The 20,007-nt window shown below is 35.9% G+C and overlaps 2 protein-coding genes across 2 annotated transcripts in view; one reads left to right on the forward strand and one right to left on the reverse strand.

Moving 5' to 3' along the window:
- LOC134677080 (protein seele) overlaps window positions 1-20,007 on the forward strand; it is a 222,735-nt gene that overhangs the window by 31,901 nt on the left and 170,827 nt on the right. The gene's annotated exons all lie outside the window — the stretch shown is intronic.
- Window positions 16,315-20,007, reverse strand: part of LOC134676791 (homeobox protein Hox-D4) — a 54,387-nt gene continuing 50,694 nt past the window's right edge. The window contains exons 5-6 of the mRNA XM_063535173.1: window positions 19,256-19,413; window positions 16,315-16,689 (exon numbers count right to left, since the gene is read on the reverse strand). Coding sequence (XP_063391243.1) covers window positions 16,366-16,689; window positions 19,256-19,413 — 482 coding nt within the window. The 3' untranslated portion in view covers window positions 16,315-16,365. The remainder of the gene's footprint in view (window positions 16,690-19,255; window positions 19,414-20,007) is intronic.

A 20,007-nucleotide genomic window follows, 5' to 3' on the forward strand; every position in this document is an offset into this window, starting at 1 on the left:
AATAATGAAATTTCTGTCCGCACAATCCTAATCCCAATGTACTAAAGTGAACGCACCCGAAGAAAAGGCGGGAAAACCAATCCAATATGGCCGATTTAGCGAGGATTTTGGGCGCCATTACAATATTTCAGAAAATTTATTCGCCAAATTATATTCACTTGTTACTGTTGCTTTAATCTTTAATGCAATATTGATAAGGTTGAGTTTGGCGTGTATCTATGGTATTGTTACGTTTGTAAGCCGAAGAGCTATCCGCCACAAGTCAAGTTGCAAATCGGAAAACATTATACAGATTAAATTTCTAGGGATATCATATAGAGCTGTTTAGTCATATTTTTGTTATTTCATACTTACCACATAAGTTTTTAGAACTCCGTTGTTTTTTCAACTCGTTCTGGACGTGCAGGTTGTCACGGCCATGCTCAGCGTAGGGTTCCATAGTAGTAGTAGGTTTAGTAAGGAACATAAATGTATGGAAGTGCATGCACTTTAGTCTCAGGCGATGCCGCTTGGCACGATTGTTCCTTAGGTCAAACAAAGCTGATCTAGCCCGGTAGCCAGGAGATCGTACCATGCAGACCCCCCCAATGGGGGGGAAATTGGGAGGAGAAAGTATGTATGGAAGAAAAATAAAAACAACAAATTTGTACCAAAGACTTTTTGCAATAAGTCCGATTTCCATTAAAAGTATTTGCTAAGCTTTTATTTTACGATTTTTTTCATTTTTTTTTTGGACCCATGGTTTAAAAGATATTTGCCCATTTGTTTTTCTTTCGGAGTTTACTTTTTAATAAACATTAAATTAAAATTATAATAAAATTCATAGGCGGTATTAGCTACTCCACGTGATATCAAATCACTGAGCCCGCCCCTAAAGAAATCTGTTAGTATGTAATGCGCACATATACGGTTCGTTTACATAAAAAAGCCGTTCCCCGCGAGCTGTAGTTAACGGAACGTTTTATTTTACAATTCAATGGTACTTGACCGGAATAAAATATATCTAAAATCTATAGTTGGTCAAGCAGATCTTGTCAGTAGAAAAAGGCGGCAAATTTGAAAAATGTAGGTGCGAAGGGATATCGTCTCATAGAAAATTTGAATTTCGCGCCTTTTTCTAATGACAAGATTTGCTTGACCATCTATAAACTAGTGGCTCTTTGAGCTGTAGACTTTAAACCATAGCTCCGCCATTTTGCAAAAAAAAACAAAAAACAAAAAGTGAATCGCGTAACTGAAAAACCCTCCTCCTTATCCACGTACGTATGTTAGTCTTGACCCGTCTTCACCGCTGTTCCTAGTGATCCAAATGACTCGTGCCTTGTTACCTCTTTTTTAGGGTTCCGTACCCAAAGGGTAAAACGGGACCCTTCGCTGTCCGTCCGTCCTTCAGTCCGTCCGTCTGTCAGGCAGTATCATTCAGGGACAAGGAATTTAGGGAAGGCGATGGAAAAGGAAAACGAACACAAACAACATATGATGTATTTTACTATGTATAATTAATAATCTATTCTTCCTTCTTACTTAGGTTTACGTTCTCTACGTTTACGGAAGGAAAATCTATGTTTCTTCTAGTCATTTATGCACAATTAATAAATAGTAATATATTTCTTAGATCACACGGGAATTTATTAATATGGAACATGGTGGTACAATGATTTCTAAGAAACGGAGTTAATTCTTACAATTATCCTGTTCATAAACTATTGTTAAATCATACAATATTTTAATTTAATATCGACATATAAATATATTCTCCATAAAAAAAACATAAAAATACAAAAAAACTTACTTTCATCTTGTACAAAAAGTTACAATCTTACATATTTTGGGGACAAAAACAACGACATACCTAATTGATATAACAGGTGAAAGAAAAAAGATATTAGATATACTTTCTTAATAGGTAATAAATTATACGTCCTTATATATAATTAGCAATTAATGTCAAAAATTAAGTTGCGTAAAATGCGACTGTAACTAAAGCAGGTCACTGACGAGCCTTCCAAATTGATGCCGTTACAATGGATTCATCCAAATGGACAGCATCCTAATATTAAACATTGTACGTTTATGACATTCACGGACCGATTTTGGATTGCAGCCACGCTATTTGGACTGTTGGAAGGCTCGTCAGTGGCCACCTTAACAAACAATTATGTAGATTATACGCACTTAATTTTAAATAAGTACACTGCGAATTATTTCACACGTAAATATTATTCAAAGCGATTATTTCGTTCTGTCTATATCTATATTCAGCCCACAACTCTCTGTGAGTTTTCATTGTAAGAAAATATACGTTAATTATTAATGTAATAAAAATATTACAGTAAAAATTTACGGAATAAACCCAACACTTCCACGGAAGCAGGTTTTCTGAGTTTAAAGAATTAGAATTAGATGAACTTATCAATATTGATAATAATAAATCAACAGATTTAACAGACAGATGCGCACTAGTTAGTATAAATACAAAAGTAGATATTAATACTTTTATAGAAAAAGCTTTTGAGCTTCTATACAATGTTAATAACACAAATACGTACACTGTACAATTTACTAACAAATTACAACAAAATATCGTCAAACTAAAATACTTATGAACATCTGCCAAAACTTTGTTAAAAGTTACAAAAACAACAGGGAGAAGCCATCCAAAAATATTGACCACAAGAAAAGGATCATTAATCTCTTTTAATTTCGGAAAAACGTTTACAAAATCGATGTAAAATACAATAGTTGCCACGACAAACCATTGAGAGATGGCGAAATAAAGGATATTCCCTATGAAACTGTATAAACTATACGTAGGGATCTCGCTTCCCGAAACTGACAGGTGTAAAGCCATGACCAACATGCCAGTGAATAGGAGAATGCTTAAAAGTAAGTTGACGATCACGTAATGGCGTATCAGTTGCCATTTCGGCAATACAATCCAGCTCACCACGCCAAACGCCACGCCGACTGTGCACAAGAGTACAACAAACCACCAGCCGACGATAAAAAGTAAGTCACTGGTGGCAAGTTTGTCTTCCGAAGTCATTTTTAGACACTTGTGAAATCCGAAAATCACTGTCACACACTGAACTTTTGTCACTTTCCTGACAAATTAAAGATTACATTTAGATTTATTCCTATAGGTATATATTTGGAGCAAGTATTTTATTACGTTTTAAACATTTACCAGTTGCGTAGAAACCAAATTTTTCGGAAGATTTATGCAAATAGAGAGAAAACACTGTTAACGTGATCAAATGTAACAATCAGTGCCATCTATCGGAAAATTGGTTTATATACTCGTACTAACTACGTTTACGATATTTTGTCGCACAAATCAAAATTATACTTTGGTGTATTTCAGTCGTTTCCGAATGCAACGATGGTCTGAGTAACATGTTTGACAAGGTTCAACTTCTAGTAAAATAAGTATTTTACTTGACTCATAGTTGGCATGTAGTGCGTCAGTACTGGAAAGGATAAGAACTCATCAAAACAAGCGTCATTCAAGTCTAATATACCGGGTGTCGCCTGTAATACGAGCAAAAAATTAAACTGTAGGCCCTCATACTGACCGACATTTGTTCAGCAACTTTTGAAAATAACTTGTGTTTTAATTTTTATTACATTTTAAAGTTTATTCTTAGACGCAATGTGTTGCAAATTTTTGTTAAAAGCGTGACAAGTAACGTCAAACACATTGATGTCAGCTATTACATTGAAGGCACTATTTATTTTGTATGAAAAAGAGGAAGTCTAAAGGATTCATAATTTTTAAAAGTTGCTTAACAAATGTTGGTCAGTTTGAGGAGTTCAGCCTTTAGTTTAATTTATTGCTCCTGTTAGAGGAAGCACCCTGTAAGTATATTAAATATAAATGTCAGGATTATATATTGTAGCGAAAGTAGGTATACAATACTGTACATAATACTATTTATATATGAGTAGTAGCCCCAAATAACTCCAGGGATCGGAACATTATTTTTAATTTTCCTCAATTAGCCATAATCTACCAACCCCCGACATTTCCACCAATAACAATCAAAATCAGTCGGCCATAGACAACAATTTATTTACGTCCAACGCATTCAGCCAACGCAATACATTTAACAAATTACTCCAATAAATGTAATCTCTACATACACATACAATCATTTAAGGTAAATGTGTAATTCTACTAAAAGCCAGAGGCAAAGTGGCGATAAAAGTTAAGTGGTAATAAATTAGTTTCAGCGCCATCTCTCGGTCATGTTATATTCATGACGGTTTAGAGGCGATTTTGTTGCGATTTTTCGTTGTATGTTGGCGCTTTTGGGATTAGTTTGGGTTTTGTCTTAAAAGCCAGTTTGTTTGAAAATTTGGTGCTTTCTATTCTGATGTTGAATTTTGGATGAACTTATTTGGTTTATTTTCGTTTTTACAATTCTAACTTCTTTTAAAATGAGCTCAGTAAGAGGCTCGGTCCAAGTTAACTTTGCATGATATTTGCAATTACCATATGTGGGAATGTAATCAAAAATATCAAGTCTATGAAAATATGACGTCTATGGCTGGCTCCTACATATGAAAGTAAGTCTGTTACGATACATAAAATTTCGTATGGAGATAGTTTGAGTTCTATAGAAGAACATCGGAAACCATCCCTTAAGGGATGAAAAAGGGAGTGGAATTTCCAATATACCATACCTACAGTACAAATTCCACGCAACCGAAGTCGCGGGCAGAAGCCAGTAAGTTATAAGACCAATACCATATATTCACGAAGTTAAATTTATATCAGATTTGCGTCCCGTTCTGAATTTCCCATATTTCTGAACAGTATTTGTGTAAGAATGCTTAGCTCGAACAATTTAGATAAGCTGGGTCTACATTCCCTTTTATAAAAAATAATATTTTTTTATATAATATTTATACTTACCTACCTAGAGTTAGACCAAGAAAAGTCTGCAACGATTTTGATAGCACACGCAGTGCTACTCAAACTTCTATGAAATTATGACGTTTAAATAACAATTGAACTGCGTGTACTATCAAAATCTATGCAGACTTATCTTGGTCTAATTCTGCTTATAAGTATTTTCAGCGTGTAATGTTTATGCACATGAAATCAATGAAAGTTACAAAGTTAGTAACTTTGTATGCAATCCCATAATGGAAATTGGAAGATTCTTCAACTGGAGATGAAGCTGCGGAGCGCTCCTACGTTTTTTTTTTAATTTACCTACATTTATTATACAGACAAAGGGGCTATGATGCCAGAGTATATAATATATGTGTGTACAAAGTCGCATATGAGTACAAAATTTCCACTAATATTCATCTGATGACTTATAGCTAAACCCGTGAGTGTAGAGCGGGCGTCGGGAGGACGCCCCCGGCTGCGCTCGTCATCGTGTGGACAGAACTTTTGTGGACAGCTTAGTGTGGACATCACTAACGTACAGTTCTTGTTCTTACCGGTAGTGAATTAAATGCTACGGCCGTGAGTGTAGTACCTAATATGTAGAGAGAGCGAGCGTCGAGAGGACGCCCCCGGCCAGCCACCGTGTGGACAGGAGAACTTTTATGGACAGATAACATGGACCGCCCCTGAACGGTGACAATTGTTACATTTAAAATAATTAATAAGCAATTGAACTATTAAAGTTGATCTGACTTTGCTCTTTATGCGTAAACTGTTGTCTTAATGTCCTTAATGAGACAAAATTAGTGAAAGAGCCGGATTCGGTTCGCGAGTTTAACACACATAAACAAACAGACATACAGATAGAGTCGCACCATAATAACATGACGTGGATATGGGCGAATGTTTGCCGGAAGTGTCCGAGGTTTTGTAAGATCATAGCACTTGCATTTGACTTTTAATGAATATCTGTATTTTACTTTTTATATATATTTATTGTATTTGTATACGTAATTAGTCTAATTATTCGGTGTATTGGCATATGCTGTGATGCCGTGTAAATGTATTTAAATAATAACATGACACGGTTTAGATCGATACATGGCATCTATATTAGACGGTGCAAGGATGGCATGATTGGTATACAACTTTAGATAATGCTGGCTAAATAGGATCCACAAATTAATTCGATCGACCAAATGCCGCAATGTACACTCACCACACGTGATTGTTATGCCATCTAGGGTTCTTGCTAAATTGGAAATTCTATAGCGTAAGTAACAACCAATTTAGCTAGGACCCTAAATGGCGCAACAATCGCGGAGCGTAATGGTACAGTCGCCATCAGATATATCGGAGCGGCAAGGTGCTCACAAATGTCTAAACACGCCTCTATTACCAAGGCGCTAGAGTGCATGGTCAGATATTTGTGAGAACCTTGGCTGCTCCGATATAACTGATGGCGACTGTACATTATGAGTCTTCTATCTTCTATATTTTATTTTAAAATAATAAATATCAGTATTCTCTTGCCCTTGTCCCATTCACTTGGGGTCGGCGCAGCATGTCTTTCTCTTCCACACCTCTCTTTCGCCCGTCATTTCATCATTCACTTGCGTTCGTTTCATATCATCTCTCACACCGTCCATCCACCTTTTCCTCGGTTTTCCTTTCCTCGTACTTCCGTCCACATTCATTCGTAGTACCTTTCTCGTCACATGACTTTCATCTCTCCGCATCGCATGCCCGTACCACGCTAGGCGATTTGCCCTTACTGTTTCTGTTATGGGTGCAACTTTCAGGCTTCATCTTATATACCAATTTTATTTTAAAATACTAAATAAACCTAAAAGCCTTATCCACGCTACATCGTCGCACCGCAAACGAGCAATCAGCGAGCGATCGCCAACACGACAATACCCTCTTGATTCCAAATTCAATTTGCACCAATCAGCGACTCCCGTCTTCCCGCCTCCGCCGGACGTGTTGTTTTTAAAATTGGCGCGCTTTTTGCGGTTATGTTGGTACGTTGTTAGTGGCCATTTTGTTTGGGAATTGCGTTGGAAATTTTGTCTGTGGTTTTGGAGTTTAGTTAGGTTAATCGTTTTCAATGTTTTCTTAACGGATTTTGCAGCGGTATGAGTATGACGTCCTATTACAAAAAAACCGGCCAAGTGCGAGTCGGACTCGCGTTCCAAGGGTTCCGTATATTACACAATTTTTAACAATCAGTGCCGGATTAAGATATTTTGATGCCCTAAGCATTTCTAGGTGCCCCCTCTCCCTAGGGTCATCAAGATTACATTGATTTTTTTTGGTAAATTAAGAGAAGTTCATTGCCGCATTACAGCTGCATCATTTTATCACGAAAATTGACAGTGCCGCAGCAGTAATGTTGCAACAGAGTACCTAATGCTGTTGCAGTCGCCCACCGAATGTCACCTTTATCATAGCTTAGAAAGTAATAGAAACGCGAGCGAAGCGAGCGCGGAAATTTTTCGATATAAAAACGCAATAAATATGATAGACAGTTGTACATTTTTACTTTTAGCATGGAAATCAGTCACATCATTTTATCACGGAAGTTGACAGTACTGCAGCAGTAACGTTGCAACAGAGTAATGTTGCTGCAGTCGCCACCCGAATGTCGCCTTTATCATACCTTATAAAGTTATTGAAAACGCGAGCGAAGCGAGCGCCAAAATTTTTCGATATAAAAACGCAATTTTATTTATAGTCCCAACCAGGCGCGAATCCAGTATTTCATACAGAGAAGGGATGGGACAGTTTTCTATCAGCCTAGCATAAGTAGGGCTCGATATTTAAGGGTCTCAGCGAGCATGTTTTCATGCATAAATTATGCAAGAAAGCAGAGCTTGGAATTGAATTGGCGAAGTGTGAGAAAGGCAGTAGGCCCAGCTGCGAAAGAGGAAAGCTTGGATTTGGATCCACGCCCAAGTGTAATTAAGGCAGAAGATCAACTTTGCTGAAAGGCCTCGCAAAGACCTAACGCCGAACCGCAAAAGAGTGGGTTGAAATCGAATCTATGCATCACGACTCTTCTACTGCTACCGATTGTTTCCCAAAGAATTACGCGCCATTATTTTTGCAAATTAGCTTTTGGACAGCTAAAAAAAATCGTGTGGTAAAAACGATGTGTCTGTCCCTAATTTTAAAATTTGTTCACCTTTTTCAACCTGGCATTTTGGTGCCCCCCCCCCCCCCCTTGAACGTGGTGCCAAAAGCACGTGCTTGTTTTGCTTATTGGTTACAAAGTCTTCATTAATTCAACCATTAAAGTCGACGAGTACAAAAAACTTTAAGCTAGCTCTCAATTTAACTTTTTGTTTTAAACATTATTTTTAATTTGACCTTACAGTTACTCGTAAGTAGGTAAGACCGTTAAATATTTAAAATGATTATCTTATCAGAAAATTATCACCAATTACTCTAAGAAAACTACTACTCTAAGTAATCCGGCACTGTTAACAATGTATTTTTTATGTAAAACGTGAGTGAAATCTCTTTAAAAAATGCGTAGGGGTCGGATCAAAAACTGTAATTAAGTCCGACTCACGCTTGACTGTACATTTCTAATAGTTTTTTTTTTCAAAATTTTAGACCTAGTAGTTTCGGAGATAAGGGAGGGGGATGGTCATTTTTTGCCTATTTTCTTGATTAACTTCTAAACTGTTTATTCTAAAATTATAAAAAAAAATATATTTGAAATCCTTACAATAAGCTCTTTCATTTGATATGTAACATGATATAGTTTGAAAAATTTAATTTTTTCATTTTTTTATTTACTCCCCAAAAGTGGCCCCCATGTTTAAAATTCATTTGTTTACGTTACGTGTCCGTATTTGGGTCAAAAACTTACATATGAGTACCAAATTTCAACTTGATTGGTCCAGTAGTTCCGGAGAAAATCGGCTGTGACAGACGGACAGACAGACAGACAGACAGACGCACGAGTGATCCTATAAGGGTTTCGTTTTTTCCTTTTGAGGTACGGAACCCTAAAAATTACAAGAGTTGTGAACTGGTTCAACCCCAGGCATTCAGTAAATTATAACTATTATAAGTAACTGATTCGTATCCGTATTACTGAGATTAAGATTAATTTTAATAGTTTTGAATTATTATGACATGCATGGTCATTCTACAATTAGAAAACTTCCGTCAAATAACAATATTCTTTGCTTTATCCGTGGCAAGTACTTTTGAAAAATCATCTCAAGGTTGAAAATTTATTTTCTTCATAATCAAGTGCTATATTAACAGTTAAAGAGGTTTTATCTTTATTAGTTAAATGTTAAAGGGTGACCATGCTTGTAATAATTATAATTAACTTTTACATATTTGATAATAGTAAAAAACCGGAAAATTGTGGCTGTTTTCATTAAATACGATGGTGAACGATCCAATAGGTAACATTTATAGAGTTGGTAGGGTTGGTCCTGCTCAGATCTCTGAGATCTCATCAATCACTCTGTTTGTTCGATTTTAGCAAGCATGAAAACTCACACAAACACAATACAGCCAATACTATTAACGGCCATAGACAACCAAATTTTTTAAATCGTATACTTTGCTGTCATCGAAACGTCAAAGGCAAAAGCGCGATCGTTATGAGATCAAATATCAAATATTGATACTCGATTCAGTATTCCAGTCTCGTATTTTTCAGTTGGAAGTTGGAATAACCAGTGTATAAACGACCTTGAAACCTATAGTAATTGTTTATGACCATAGATCGCAATATACTGGCTATTTTAAGCGAATAAGTTATGAGAATCCTCTGTTTGAGGTGTAGATTTTATTTGCAGATTCACTTGAAATAGCGCTTTTTGACGATCTGTCATTTTATTCCGGAGATATTGTTTTTTCAGATACAATAGGATTGTTTATTTAGGTTAGATCTGAATTGATTCAGGCTCTATAGATTTCAGGTTTGCAATCAAACAATTTTTTAGGGCGCGCCGCGCTTTGAAATTAACCGAATTATTAAATTGTCATACAACTTATACTTTAATTATACACAGATTTATAACGTTTTCACATTAACGCTTTCTTTTCAAATACCTAAAAACAATAATTATATGAATAACAAAATATAAAAATGCATTTTTTTCTGTAGTCATATCCGACATCCGATATTGCATCAAACACACACTGGAAAACGCTCTCAATTCCTGATGGTCATCTCTACCCCATGGTGTGTAATTATAAACTAAGGTTTTAGATTAAATTCAGAATATTCAGAATATTGTTCATGGCATGAATGCAGCAGTATTGCAGCGCGATATACAAGAATATGCAATATGAATGATATTTAATTAAAATTTTTGTTTATTACCATAATTTGTTTTGCAATTCTTAAGTTTAATAATGTATCATTTGTAAATAGTTACCATTAAGTAGTATTAAGATTATTGCAATGCCCTAACGGGGTATTATGTACTTACTTTTCATAATGTTTTATACCATCCTCTGTAATGAACATGATCGCAATAAATACATATATGAATATGAATATGAAAATTAGGCGTAGAAAATTATTGAGGGCGCTACTTCTTACGTAACTGTCACATTTTTGACGTAAAATGCTTAAACATAGCAATAATTTAGTATGGATTTTTTTAGTTCTATTTTTAATTTCTATTAGTATATTTAAAACTATAAAATGTCGTTTATTTCGATCAAATTGTCAAATTTCTATTTAACTTCTATTATTTAATGCCGCACTATGTTACGTATATAAAGTCAAAGTATGCAGATACGCGAGTGACCCGTTTTAATTCATCTAATATATGAGTAAGCCCATTCATAATAAAAAAAAAAATGACTGCATCCAATAATTTCATTTCGTTTTCTGTCTCACGTCCGATTTATTAATGAAAAAAAAAATACCAAAAAAACATAGGTACTGTAAATTCTTCACAAACCGGTAGGAGACGTCTGCACTATACATACGGGCAGTGTTAGAGCGGGACGGTACGTGTTATATCTATCTCTTTCTGCACGAGAGAGGAATACTGAACGAGGTTTTTGAGGCAATTTATAGCAAGCTCCGCCACTTGAGAAGTAGGGTGACCACGCGTTGTGAGAAAATGGAGACATGTCCTAAAATCATAAATAGTTTTTCATTTTGAGTAGGTTAATAATATATTTCTATTATAAAATCGTTACTAATAAGCTTGATGTTTAAAATTTACTTAGTACTAATACTAAATGTTTATTCTCTACAGAAATATGCGAAGTAGGTTGAGGTAAATGTGCCTAGAGTCCGTAATAGCCAAATTTGCACCGATATGAATAGAACAAAGTGAGGAGTGTCATTATAAATATTTTATAAATTTGACATTCGTGATGACATTGCCATACTTTTTCATTAAATCTGTCGATAAAAGAGTTCAAAATAGAATTTACTTCCTTTCCTCGCGTCGAGTACATTTTAAAACGGCGCGCTTTTCGAAGTTACGAGTTTGTGCTAGTATTATATAAACTGTGATCATGGCCACCCTACAGTTTAATTTACGGTGTAAGCGATCCGTTACCGACAACTTTGACGCTTCCAACAATAGTTACAGAGATCAATAGCGGTACTCTCTGTTTGTACGGCGCTGATCACACTAACAACAATAATAGGCCGGGAGCTTTAGGTTATATCACTACTAGCTTTTGTCCGTGACTTCGTTTGCGTGGAACTAGTGACAGCAGCTATAGTAGGTATAGCGCCTGCATTATGCTAATAGCGATCATTCAATTCGCGCATGCTTACTTAAATTATTAGACAATTCATTAACTCTTAAACTCCAACCCCCTCTGTACTCTCTTCAGGGATGATTTCCGACATAAAAACTACCCTTATGTCCTTCCCCGGGACACAAACTATCTCTATACCAAATTTCAACTAAATCGGTTCAGCGGCTTAAGCGTGAAGAGGTAACAGACAGACAGACAGAATGGATAGTATTACAGACTAGCCTCTGTCTACGATTTCGTCTGCGTTTATTATTACGATAATTAGAACTTCCCCCACTTTCAATCCCCATAAGAAACTTACAGTAATAACATATACTAATCTATGCTTCTTGCTAAGAACATTTCTTTTTTCCTTTCTTTTTAGTAATAGACCGAAACATAGTATCAGTTACAACAATATTATATATGTAGTTCCAGAGATCAATAGCTGTATGAGTATGTAACACCTCTCTGGAATTGCAGACATGGTATAAAACTGTACTATCAGTAAAGGTGTTTAGAAAAAAATAATATAAGTAGCTAGTCCCGTATTGGCTTGTACAGCCATCTTAAAGAATCTTCATCTTAATTTAAATTTTGTTCACGTGGACGTTAAAATGAATCGCCTTCGTCTGCCATAGACGTTACTGGCCAATGATGATGATGATGATCGTTGACTCAATCAATGTGCACATAAGAAGAAACTTAAGTAATTGTTTTCTTACTTAGACAAGAAATTATGCATTTTGTATCTCAGTAAAATCTAAGCATGCAAAATAACATATTTTATTTACCTAATAGTATCCATGTTTAAGCATCGTCTTCATTTTAGTACTTACTTTTAGTCCACAGGTTCCAAGAAGAAAGCTTTGCCTTTTGCTGTAATATTTGCGGAGAAAGGCAGTTCTCCGATAGAAACATTAGTAAACTGTAATTTTCTTTGATGTTGTTTTTAAATTATATCAGGAAGAAATTATAACCATATTAACAACTCAAGACAAGTTGAATGTGAATATCTCCATTGTCATAAACTCTAAGTCATTGTTATTCCAATTTAAGATAATTTTGCTCATCCGTTAAGGGGCCCACAGATTACCAGTTCACCGGACGATATCAGCCTGTCAGTTGTTCGGAACTGTCACCTTTTGCGTTTAACTGACAGGCTGATATCGTCCGGCGAACTGGTAACATGTGGGCCCCTTAAGTATAAAGTTTCTCAAGCCAATCGAACCCGCGTTTGCTCAGTGGTCACTTAGTCAACCACTAAGTATGTGTGCTCGAACAAACAAACTACTAGGTCGGCGTTCTGTGCGATTGCTGATTACTTACCTAACGTACCTTTTTATTAGTCTTATTTTATGGTCAGAGGGTCTACCGCGAACCACGTTCGACGTGTTGCCTCCCCGTCACACTTACGTACGAATTTACAAGTGCGACAGAGGGGTAACACGTCGAACGTGGTTCGCGGTAGGCCCTCAGAAATGGATTCTTCGCTTAAACACAAGTAGAAAGAAACTGGGCTATAACCGCAAAAATCGAAGTTCGCAAATTGCGGGGATCTTTCTCTTTTACTCCAAAGACGGCGTAATAAGAGTGACAGAGAAAAATCCCCGCAATTTGCGAATTTCGGTTTTCGCGGCAGTCCCTCTGGCCAAGCAAATAGAAAGAATCTGGCATATTTTTATTAATTGTTGTATATATGCATTTTTTTTTACGTAATGCTTGTTGGTGAGGGTCAATCGGTCCTCGCTAGGAGTACGGGCGGCCGATTGCCTTTAAGTTTGTATTATTAATTAAATGATTTTAAATTATCTATGATGTATTTAGTATACCTTAAAAAAGAGTTGAGGGCTTCTTCTATATATGCATATTGTGAGCGTGTCAACTATCGTGATTGTGTAAAATAAAATCTATTCCCGAAGTAATAAAGCTTAATTTGGTTGTTAATGTAGACTTAGCAATATCAAATTAAACAGGACGTGTTCTGAAAGTTCCTACAATATTTCAAAGATTTCGTTTTGTCACTTTATAGCAATGCCAAATTATAGCTTTAAAGCATTACTGAGCTTAGACACGAACAAACGGTCAGATAGACAAGGTAACTATGGAAGTTATAAGTTAAAAGTATTCATACTTAGGTATATTGTATACACCTCTTAATAATAAAACTTACAATTCACAAGCCGTTGTTAAAATTTGTTACTTTCTAATAAGTACAAATGTCTAAATGACGGCTAAGGACAAACAATTATCAAGGGCGTGTTAGATTTGAAAGGCATTTATATACCGGGTGTGGCCTGTAACACGAGCCTATTTTTCATACAAAATTAATATTATCTTCAATGGACTCCATCGCCACGCCATATCATTGTGATTGACGTTGCTTGTCACGCCTTAAACATAACAAAATTCGCAATACATTGCGGCTTAGAATAAACTTTAAAGTGTAGTAAAAATCAAACCACAAGTTATTTTTAAAAGTCGCTGAACAAATGTTGGTTAGTATGAGAAGTACAGCCTACAGTTTGATTTTTTGCTCATATTACAGGCCACACCCGGTAATATACAGTATGAATGCAGTTTTTCTTGTTACTAAAATCGATGACATGGTTCCTAAGAAGAGATCGTCGTATGTCTTATAATTTCAGATTTTCCCATACTGGCCGATCTAAGTGGCCCACCCTGTACAGCCACTATAGTGTACATAAAAGGAGTTGGATTATCTTTCTTTCAATGAAAAAACCCAGTAGATTTCAACATATTAACTATATTTCAGTTAATTATAATTTTCTTTACAATGTTACCGTAATTATTATAATAGTTGGTAGGAATGTTTCATTACATCACTTCACATCACGTTATTATTAATAGTATACATAATAATCTTAAATACCACAATTTACTTGGAACTTTACTTATTTTGTATTTATTTTATACAAGTAAATCAGTTAAATTTAATATAATTAATACTTTATATTTACAACTTATACATATTATAAATAATTGTAAGTGTAATTAAAGAACCGATTGAAATACTCAAATGACTTAAAAAATAATTTGTGGCTATCCATTAGAGAAGGGTCTTTATGCTTCATATGCAGATGGAGCTTATTGGACCTTTTTCTGATAGAAAGGCACATTTAAAGGTATACAAAAGTGGTTTTGTTGATGTGAGGCCAATTCTCTATAATTTCATTGTACCTAGTGTGACACTATCTCATATGTATCATGAATCTACGAATTACCAAACAAAATAAGTATTTTTTTTGTAAGTTATAAGGTGATAAATAAATACAAAAATACCTTGCCGTACATTACCTTATTTTACATTAATTGTTAACATTTACACTTAGCTATTCTACAAAATAATACTGATCAAAGACGTCTTCTTAACTAAATACTTTTCATTGACTAGGACTTAGAAAACAATTAAATAAATAACATTATACAAAATAAATGCATTAACAGTCTCCTCTAAATAAAAACTGTATAAATAATAAACAGATTTATAATCATGTTTGATTTGCATATTTTTAGTTCAGGAAGAAAAATCATGATACCGTAGAAAGCTATTAAAATATATTTTTGACACTGTACAATACTAAGAACTCTTGTTGCTGAAGTTTTGTTATTAAAATACTGAAATCTTGCAGAATACTGTCAAAATACATATACGTAACGCAAATACATATTATTTATTTTTCATTAAAATTATAAGCCATTGGTTTCGCTTTATTTATACTGTTAGTCTTAAGCAATATTTGGCTTGAAAATCAGTTCCTTCCCAACGTTTTTTCAACCCCTTATGTGAATGTAACTGACTTATATTTAGATTGACTCAATATTACATTTCATACTTATTTACAATCATAAGATTTATTTTACATTCACTGGACTTCAACATTAAGTTATATTACATTAGGTCAAATTTCAGGACAATCCTTTAATTTTATTAACACATGGTCACCCTAATATTGCGTCAATTGTTCAACCATTTATATTACACTAGATGACAATTAAATAGGGACATTGATGTAAATTTTTGGCAAATAACAGTGCTAATTTAGAGCAATTGTTATTGTTCAGATGTATATAATATTACAAATACTGTTATAGTTAAGTAAGGGGTCATCCATTAATTACGTCACACGAATTTCTAGGTTTTTTGACCCCTCCCCCCCGCCTTGTCACACTTGGTCACATTTGGCAAACCCCTTTCCCCTAGTGTGACGTCACATTTTTTCTACGAAATCGTCAAATCGAATTAAGTACCTGAGTATTATTAATATTTTATCAAAATATTTTTGACGATATAAATATTAGTAATTTTATAACCCAAAATAGCTTAAAAAACGATTATCGTTTTAAAAACTTGTTATTTAAATGTACAGCGAATAAAATAATTCAAATAAATTTTCGGTTACTGATGAAGTTAAAGTGACGTCACAAAGTTTGTGTCCCCCCCCCCCCAGTCACAATATGTCACATTTTCTTGACCCCCTCCCTCCCCCTAAACGTGTGATGTAATTAATGGATGACCCCTAAATGCCAAATTAGTTTCTTTATGGTGTATTGTTTTTAAAATAACTCATTCAAATACCCACATACCAAGATCCGTGAAGATCCAACAAAAAAATATTCTCTTTACGTCAAAAATTAAAAATAAACAACACCGACAATAAAAAACGGAAAAACAAACAAAAAATCCCTTAATTTCATACCACATACGGCCTAAACATATCAGCGGACCGCCCGCCATCTTGATTCATCAGCACCAATCCCCGTCTGTTGTCTAAATTCGAATTAAAGTTCGCCGCCGCTATTGCTCTTTCTCTCTCCAGCGCGATAATTCTGTCCCTATCCAACATGGCGGGCGGTTTGACAGCTGTCATGTCTGCCAACTGAGGTTTTTCCTGCTCTGTGGTAGGTTCTTTATTGGGTGCTTTTTTGTCGTCGCTCGCGTGGTCTTTTTTCGTGTCCTGCTGCGCCTTTTTGGAGCGTTTCCACTTCATACGCCGGTTTTGGAACCAGATTTTTACCTGTTGACAAATAAATAAGTATTATATTAATTATAGGTTTTATTTAGGTAATAATTAACACACCATACAGTAATAGTAAATATTAACGCAAACATAGAGATCTTTACTGTAGTATTACTTGGGTAGATAGGTAATATTAATACAGTTTGCTGTAACTCCTTTAATTAACTTTGCTTAATAGCATCATAAATTAAATCATAATACTTTAACGTCTAAAACTAGTACATAAAAGTAATTTAAACGAGAGCAATAAAATACGCAACCACATAATATTCTAGTTTTACGTACTGTGAAATTAGGATAAGCCGCAATCCACATGGGATTAGGACCACAAAACTATTAAACACTCAACATAAAACTACTGCAGTTTATATATTATACCTAATTATACTTTTTAGGTAATTTATTGTTATAAGTTATAACCGTATTTAATTTAATGTAGAAAATACACCAAATCGGCTTTGAGATAATTTCGTATAAAACATCCGTGAAAACAGAAGTGTTACATTTATTAATCTACATATATAGCCGGTCAAACAAGTATGTCTGTAGCAAAAGACCCGAAATTAAAATTTTCTATGGGAAGACCCTTCCCGCCTATATTTTTTAAATTTGCCGCTTTTTTTACTGGCGGAAATGGCTTGTAACACTATAGATTTTTTGGCCTTAGCCTTTTAAGCCAAACAAATTTTATAGGTAATATAAAGGTTGTGGCCTGTAACATGAGCAAATAATTAAAACATAGATTGTACTCCTCAAACGGTGACACTTTTGTTCAACAACTTTAAAAAATGATGAAGTATTTAGATTCCCTATTTTTCATACAAAATAAATATTATCTTCAATGGACGCCATCGCCACGCCATATCATTGTGTTTGACGTTGCTTGTCACGCCTTAAACAAAACAAAATTCGTCTTAGTATAAACTTTAAATTGTATTAAAAATCAAACCACAAGTTATTTTTAAAAGTCGCTGAACAAATGTTGATCAATATGAGAAGTACAGCCTACAGTTAAATTTTTTGCTCATAACAGGCCACACCCGGTATAATATGTTCGCGATAAACTGCTGAACGGAACTTTATGCTTTTTTTCTTAAGGAAGGTTTAGGTGTGTAATTTGGTAAGGTTTTGTGTAACCCGTGCGAACCCGCCCCGGGTACAAAACGCTACACCTTTGAGTCAAAGCAAAAGACAAAGGCGACATTTATTATGATAGTAAATAGTAGAGACCCTCTGAGATTATCACTGAAACCGACGTCAAGCGTGTTTACTACCTGCCAGGCTGCCACCCCCCATTTGTAAATGGAGAGGGTGAAACTAAGGGGTTTTTATAGTCGTAACTTTGCATTTGGTAACGCTAGTTATGCCATAAAACTTAGAGTCAAAGTGTCCTCAACAAATCTTAGGGTTGAAACTAACATTCTGCCTGCGTGTTGCCCCCCCCCCCCCCCCCCGAAGGCACCAAATTTTGACAGGTATTTTTAATTTTAGTTATTTTAATTGTAGTTTGTTTTAGTTTTATATTCCTGTTTATGTCTTTTAGTCTTCTTCTTCTTCTTCTTCCTCGCGTTATCCCGGCATTCTGCCACGGCTGTTTATGTCTTTTAGTAATTTATATTAATAAATACATAATTAAAAAAAACATTCTCTAATACAATGAATTAAATCTCATTTTCTTAACCGTTTAAACGCCGTAGACACAAAATTGGGCTCATTTCGCCGCGGCGACGTACCGAGGAGCGTGTGTGGTGCGCCTGAGTGATAGAGAGGCCGATATACCTGTGTCTCAGTCAGCATGAGGCTGGTGGCGACCTCGAACCGTTTAGGCCGCGACAGGTACTTGTTCATGCGGAACTGTTTCTCCTGGTGATAGAGCGAGGGGCTGATATACCTGTGTCTCAGTCAGCATGAAGCTAGTTGCGACCTCAAACCGTTTAGGCCGCGACAGGTACTTGTTCATGCGGAACTGTTTCTCCTGGTGATAGAGCGAGGGGCAGATATACCTGTGTCTCAGTCAGCATGAGGCTGGTGGCGACCTCAAACCGTTTAGGCCGCGACAGGTACTTGTTCATGCGGAACTGTTTCTCCTGGTGATAGAGTGAGAGGCAGCTATACCTGTGTCTCAGTCAGCATGAGGCTGGTGGCGACCTCGAACCGTTTAGGCCGCGACAGGTACTTGTTCATGCGGAACTGTTTCTCCTGGTGATAGAGTGAGAGGCAGCTATACCTGTGTCTCAGTCAGCATGAGGCTGGTGGCGACCTCAAACCGTTTAGGCCGCGACAGGTACTTGTTCACGCGGAACTGTTTCTCCTGGTGATAGAGCGAGGGGCAGATATACCTGTGTCTCAGTCAGCATGAGGCTGGTGGCGACCTCGAACCGTTTAGGCCGCGACAGGTACTTGTTCACGCGGAACTGTTTCTCCTGGTGATAGAGCGAGGGGCAGATATACCTGTGTCTCAGTCAGCATGAGGCTGGTGGCGACCTCGAACCGTTTAGGCCGCGACAGGTACTTGTTCATGCGGAACTGTTTCTCCTGGTGATAGAGCGAGGGGCAGATATACCTGTGTCTCAGTCAGCATGAGGCTGGTGGCGACCTCGAACCGTTTCGGCCGCGACAGGTACTTGTTCATGCGGAACTGTTTCTCTAATTCCAGCAGCTGTTGGGAGGTGAAGGCGGTGCGCGGGCGCCGAGTCTTGCCGAGCAGAGCGTGGGGCGCGCCTGAAACAAAGTTGTTGGTGAAATTCTAAATTCAATAATTAATAATGTTGAACCGAGAGTCTGCAACTATTTTGATAGCACACGCAGTGCAAGTGTTATTTTAAATATCCATTTTCTATGAAATAATGACGTACTTATAAATATAGTTGGTCAAGCAGATCAGAGAAAAAGGCTACAAATTTGAAAAATGTAGGTACGAAGGGATATCCCTAAAATATATATGCGCGAAATTCAAATTTCTTAGAGACGATATCGTCTCTAAGAAATTTGAATTTCGCGCCTTTTTCTACTGACAAGATTTGCTTGACCATCTATAAAAACTTACACTGTTTGTGCTATCAAAATCGTTGCAGACTTATCTTGGTCTAACTCTACCGTGTTTTTATTGAATTCCGTTAACTTCGGGGTATGGTTAAGTACGTTTAAGAGTACTAAATGACATAGTTAATTAAAAAAAAAAAGTTTTTTTTGTTATTTTTTTTAATACAAAATTAAGTTTAAAAAGTAATTAAATGTAGCATATAGCGTTATTGTAACACGGGCATTACATTGAACTCAACCAAACAATTGAAATCTGTGACATATCAATGTCAT

Source organism: Cydia fagiglandana, chromosome 25, assembly GCF_963556715.1.
Source record: "Cydia fagiglandana chromosome 25, ilCydFagi1.1, whole genome shotgun sequence".
Lineage (NCBI taxonomy): Eukaryota > Metazoa > Arthropoda > Insecta > Lepidoptera > Tortricidae > Cydia > Cydia fagiglandana.